The sequence below is a fragment of the Vigna umbellata genome, chromosome 3, assembly GCF_029865625.1.
Source record: "Vigna umbellata cultivar VRB3 chromosome 3, Vumbellata_1.0, whole genome shotgun sequence".
Lineage (NCBI taxonomy): Eukaryota > Viridiplantae > Streptophyta > Magnoliopsida > Fabales > Fabaceae > Vigna > Vigna umbellata.
Window position 1 is genome coordinate 47,541,157 of NC_142167.1, and position 6,657 is coordinate 47,547,813.

Genomic DNA, 6,657 nt, shown 5'->3' on the forward strand with positions numbered 1-6,657 from the left:
CTCACCATGCTTTATTGTTTAATTCCTATTTTATTCCCAAATACGGTTTTTGTTATTCCTTTCCAAATTAGGTAAAGGGTAACTCATTCTTCTTTGTTCTTCCCTTTTTCATCTATCTTTAGCTCCGTCTTTCTTCAATTTTCTTAATTAATTTCTAAACTTATATTTTTTTTTTATTTTTGTGTAAATATAGTTTCTATAAGTTAGAAGGTAGTCATATATAAAATAGTTATGTCCAATCAAATTCATTTTTATAGTATTTTTTATTTTTAAATCTCTTTATTGTAAATTCTTTTACTCTAATAAATAATTAATATTAACAATTAAGTTTTAAGAAAATGAATTGCAAAAGTAAAATGCGTGTGTAACTAACCCTTATTTTCTTAAATTTATTTCTCTCTTAAATTTGTTTCTTATACGCCTTTCTTTTTAAAGTATGTTTTTATTTATTTGTGTTTATCACCAAAGAAAACTGTATGATATTAAATTGAGTACTTAGGTACTCCAATCCTTATGCATGACATTTACAAATGCAATTGTAATAGAAAGTCCTTTAATTACATTTTGCTATCAATCCTACATCGAGCATAATAATTTTCAAACAATTTGATTACAGAAGAGAAATCCTTTTTGAGGTATTTAGCCAAAAAATATGACTAACAATTCTTAAATATTGTAGATAAAAATTCATATTACAAAAGATAAGTAAATCTTTCTACTATGTCAAATAGGACACTGTATCTTCATAACATTGCCTTAAATATTTTTCGAAATCTGTTGAAAGTTTTTTCAAAAACTTCAACGAATTTTGAAATTTATTAAAAAAAAAGCTTTTTGAAGAATGATATTTTTGAAATGTAGGAGTGTACGGAGAAGGGTGGAGAGGTGCATGGAGTAATCCCGCACTGTTTCGATACCAAAAGCACATCAATATATTTTGAATGTCCAATACCAAAAACACAATAATTCAAATTTTGTTTGGAGTGTAGAGTGTTAGGTATCCGCTCTTCATTTGTTATAGCAGTCAATCACACAACTAATACTTTTCTACACTGCAGAAAAAGGTTCATCACCAAATACACAACATAAAATTGGCTACTGAGAGAATATAAAAAACATTAGGGGGCAATTTCTTACGTTGGTCGGTGTGATAACATATAGAACACCCATAATATATAAGTATAGTTTAACTTTGATACATTTTCTGTAAAAATCTCACCCAAGTAGAAACTCGTGGATTCAATCGTTGGTCATCTAGATGCTCCTTCTTTCACAGATACAAATATGACCATTTTTCACCAGATTTTGGTTTACAAATTGTACGGTCTATATAAGTAATATCTCATCTACACTCAGATTTGGTATCAATATCAATCAAAGTCTTTCTTTTATATGCAGAATAAATAACGGTTCCCAACTACTCAGTAATTTATTGACCAATCATAACTCATGTAAGAGACATTAGCATGGCCACCATCACCTAAGAGATGTGTCAAAAGACCAGCTTTATTTGCATCCAAGTAATTTATTATCCACTTTAACATGTTCTTCTCTTGTCCGAAATCCCCAGAGTACCTGCCAATATAATTATTTCTTGAGCAGAATGCTAAAGATTGCAAGTCGAAACCAAGGCTGCAGCAAAGGACAAACTGCTTACCACTTGAAAATTGGAGTGAGATGAATCGTTCTCTTCTCCAAGTCCACTTCAATTCCATCATTCTCAAAAAACTCTCTAGCTGCACATCTCAACTCTTCTGCTACTCTATAGGGTGAGAAAAACCTCACCTTTGGGCTCGACTTCGTGCCATTACAAAGGCCAAAGTGAACTAACGGATTCATTTTTACAAGAGCAAGCTGCAGTTTGGTAGGAACAAGTGAATTATTATTGGTATGAGAAAGGAATGAATTGACTGGGAACTAGAAAAAAATAAATTAGAAAAGACACACAAAAGTTGTTGAAACTATAGCAATGGATAAATATCTTTGCCTTCAAGTTTCAAATAATGAATTAATGATGTGCAGAGTGGTACTTTTTTTTAAGTCAGCAACACCACCTTCCATATAGTGTCAGAAAAATAAAGTTCTATATGTCATTCATTTGAAGGCTTGATGGAAAGTATATAAAGAACATGATTTCGTCCCTAATTTACATGGTTGTTAACGATAAGGGTGTTCAGTTCAACCAGCATCAAATTATCCAAAACCTTATGCACAGAAACTGCTTACCTCTAAGCGCCTGTCTCCTGAGCCAAAGGGCTTGATTAAGGAGTATGGTGACCTCCGATTGCTTCTAAGGATTCCATTTTTAATAGCACTAAGAGAATAAGGATGCCCTCCAATCAAGTAATGGAACTCAGAGAAGGATCTCCTATTAATCACACCTTCAGGACACCCGACTCTAATGACAGCATGGATGATCATAGCATTGTACAAATTTAAGAAGAAGGCAAGTGTCTCGTTTTCTGATAGTTCCAATAGATTCACCCGCTGCAGATCTTGGGTCATGTTTACATACCTGCAGTTAGGAAAACAATAAATTTAACTTTAGTTACGCAAAATATGATACCTGCGCCACTTCGTTCTTTTCATGTTCTCTGTAAGTATATCAAAGTACATTCATTTCATAAAAAGTCAACTACATTCTTACCAAGACAGTGAACACAGAAGCAGGGCAAAAGTAAAAGCAAGTGAGCTGCTCAATCGGGAAATATTCATATATTCGTACTATTAACATAGCATCCTGTTTTGTTATTATTACTTCATTATCATGAAAATCATTTTAAACCATCAATAACAAAAGTCTAGATTCCTTTCATCATGTTTAAGTAATGTAGATGTTATATAGTAGTTTATACAGGAAACGGTTCAAATCACATTGCTTGAGCGAGAAAATCCAGGCATTGCCTTACATTCTCAAGTTGTTCGTTGAAAATTAATATTTGCCAATCAGACTAATGATTATCAAAATTGATGAATTCAACAACAAAGCTTGACTAATTTAAAGACACTAAATAGGTAACGCGGTGAAAATCAATGATTAGACAGCCCAGCTTGTCTATTTGCATGTAATGAATTCATTATTACTCACATCAGAGGGGATATGAAATTCTGAAAATTGAAGATCCGCAAGAATAAACTTAGAATGAGCAAATATATGGTTACCCGGGGAAACAAAATCATGCATTGCATTCACAATAATATACACAAAATATACAACTTGGTGTATTTGTATGTGACACGACATACCTACGAAATTCTTCACTTTTGCTAATGGCCAGATAATCAATACGTTTCCTGTCTTCAGAAGCATAAGACTCAAGAATAGCACACATAATCTTGGTGAGCCTATCACACACTGCAGCTGCAGCCTTCGGTTCACTATCATACGTGGCACCACGGAAGTTAAAGCATTTGGAGATTAAGGGTTCGTGCTCAATGAATCTATAGAAGTGGTTTCCCTCCTCGAAATCATTTTCCCTAAAAATGGAGGTTGACAATGGCAAGAATAATATTAATGAAGGAGTGTGGCTCGTTTATTAAAATGCACTTGTTGTTTCATAAAAAATTCTTAACTTACCCGAAAACATGATGGATGAAGTGCTTCTTGCATAACTGTTTTCCAATCTCAACAGCCTAAACATATGTTTGTAATGGAAACCATTTAGTAGAAACTTTGCAGTTACAGCAACAAAATTGGGGATCATAATATGTTTGAAATTGCAACATTGAAAACAATATACATTATATTAAGAAACCAGAAATTATAAATGTCGTGTGCCAATTCTAAATCACATAATAGTCACTACAATGATTGTTGGCCTTAATTTTACTTTATTGATGAACTTTGATTACTGCTGCACAGGCAAAAGGCTAGTAACCTTACAAATGGCAGGCATTACTCGATTCCCACTATGAGCACTTTAATAATAATATTAATATATTTGATTTAAAATTTAATCTAAAACAATTTAAAGATAGATAATTACACGAATTGGTATAAATTATTTTATCAATTTTTCCTATTTTTTTATAAAATATCTATAATTTAGTCATTTAATTTCTATAATTTTATGTTACATTCATTTGTAATTGTCTTTACTATTCTACATTTAAACTAGTTAGTGTTAATGAATATTGTTGCATTTTACTACAACTTAAACTTTAATCTAAAACATCAAATAAAATTGTTCCATTTTGTTATAATTTTTAATTACTCGAATCACAACTAAAACAAATAATGATAATAATATATTTTTTAAAAATAAGGATTGATAAAAGTGAAACAGTTACTCGTGATTAGAGATGGGTTAAATTCAGATTAAATTTGCTTTTTAGCATCCGAAATATCCAAATTTCTTTATTGAAGTTTTAACGTGAATTTTGGAGTTGCTTATTTTTTTAATATGTTTATTCTAATAATAATTATCAAAACAACTTTTTTAAAAACATATTTCACTATAATTAAAAAAAATAGACACGCATGTTTCACTAGTTATTATTAAAAATATTTTTTTATCCTATTTTGGTATTTATTTCAATTAATACGTTATGAGATTTATTTTAATTTATAATAAAATTTATGTATCGAAACTCCAATTTTGACTAAAAATATATACATAGAAGGACTAAATGACAGTTAATTTGTACATATTTTTTCTATAGGCATCTTAAGTACTCAAGTATATATATAAAATACTTACACTTTGTTGATTAAAAGAAAAGAAAAAAAAAACTAAAATATACACAGGTTTAATTTTTATCATTCTAAAAATAAAACGTTATGTCTTAATTAATATCTGTATAATTGATGCCCCTTAAGATTAATTCATTCTTATCTTTATCCTAATTGAATTCAAACTCAAAATTTAATAAATAAATAAATAAATAGAAAAATAAAATAAAACTCAAATTGAGCATACCTTGGTAGGAGCGTAGCCATGGTGGCGAACCAGAAACTCCACCAACTCGCTCCCTGCAAAGCAGTTCCTCGCAATCTTCATTTTCAACACCCTGTCCTGAATTGGCAACCTCTGCCTCAAAACCTTAACTACCTTCAAAGTCTCCTCAGCCACTTCTTCCTTCACTGTTTCCTCCGCCGCTTCATCGAACCCGTACACCGGAGCCGCCGGCCCCTCTCCTTCTGCGTCTTTCAATTGCCTCTCCAACTCCTTGTTGCCGTCCTTCCGCAGTGCGTTGAGCTCCACCAGCCCTCCTATCAGCTTTTCTCCAAAAAAAATCTTCGGCACCGTCGTGCTCCCCGTTCTCTCCCTCAATTCCTTATCCCGTTCCGTGAACACGTCCACATTTATCTCCACGAACCTCAGCGCTCTCTCTCTGAAGAAGCTCCGCACTGCGCTGCACTCTCTGCAGTTTGAGCGCGAGAAGAAGCTGATGCGGCGCTGTGAGAACGGTGCGTTCTTTTTTACTGCGACAAAGATTTTCAGTCCAGAGAGGTTGAACTCTGTCACGTCTTCGTTCTTGTTCTTCTTCAAAGCATCGTCGGTTTGGTGCTTAAGAGTGGAGATCCCTCGCGAGATTGCAGACGACAGCTCATGGCGGCGCTGGTGAAAGAACTTGCCAAATGCAGAGGAAACGGTGACGTCGTTTCGGAGCGATGCGGTTGGGGGCACAGGCTTTGGGAGAAGCGCGTGAGGCTGCACGATTGGGAGCGTGGATGTAACGGTCAAGTTGTTTTGAACTTTTTGCGGTGAACTCAACGACATCGTTTCTGGTGCTGTGGATTGTCCTGTCGTTATTGGTTCTTCTACTTCCAAACCCATTGTTTGAGTGAAAGGAAAACTAGGTGGAAGTGAGAACGAGAGAAATGGAACTATGGTGAATTTAAACTGTGAGAGTTCTCAGATTACAAAGTCAGCACATTTAAAAAACATTTTTTAAGTTCTTATTTTACTATCTATTATTTTATCAATTATTACAATTTTCTTTAATGTATTTAATTAAAGAACAATATAAAAAATAGGATATATAAATGAAAATATGAAGATGATAATTTTTAAAATTTTATTTACTTTTTTTATTGTACCAAACAATAGAAATTAATTTTATTTTCTCCCACTCTAATATTTTTCAGCTAAACAAACATTAAAAGACAAATATGAATATCCAAGTTATAAAAAATAGGATTTAGGATTAAAAAAGTAGAATATGGGATTTTGACAAATGGTTAGTGTGGAGAGTTCGAGGAACTCTCACGTGACAGTGACGCAGACACCGTCTTCTTTTTTTTTATTGTTGTTTTTATTTTATAAATAATTTATTATTATATATTTTTATATTTATTTGACATATAATAAAAGATAAATTAACTATATAAAAGTTTAAATTTTTACATTTTTTTAAAAAATAAAAAACTAAAAGTAAAAAAAAGATGATTAGAAATGAATGTAAAAAATTGAGTGGGTCAAATAATATTTTTCTTCTTTAAATTAGTTTTTTTATTACGAAAATGCATATTTAGGTTTTGAATATTTCAAGGCTGGGTTTGGTTGTACTGTTTTTGAGAATTCGAATCCGACGTATTAAAAACTATTTAAAATAGTTTCGATTTAGTTTATACGTCAAATTTAAATTCACCATAGAAAAGTAAATAGATTAGCCTTGAATTAAATCAGAAGTTAATCTTTAAATAAATTTCAT

At 32.0% G+C, this 6,657-nt stretch overlaps 1 protein-coding gene across 1 annotated transcript; it reads right to left on the bottom strand.

Moving 5' to 3' along the window:
• Window positions 1-1,151: 1,151 nt before the first annotated feature.
• LOC148202768 (uncharacterized) lies at window positions 1,152-5,819 on the bottom strand. The gene is made up of 6 exons (XM_088110721.1): window positions 4,920-5,819; window positions 3,578-3,633; window positions 3,247-3,477; window positions 2,227-2,515; window positions 1,658-1,854; window positions 1,152-1,575 (listed from the first exon to the last, which is right to left on the bottom strand). Exons 1-6 carry the CDS (start codon window positions 5,778-5,780, stop codon window positions 1,422-1,424), a joined length of 1,788 nt encoding a protein of 595 aa, XP_087966847.1. The 5' UTR covers window positions 5,781-5,819; the 3' UTR covers window positions 1,152-1,421.
• Window positions 5,820-6,657: the final 838 nt, after the last annotated feature.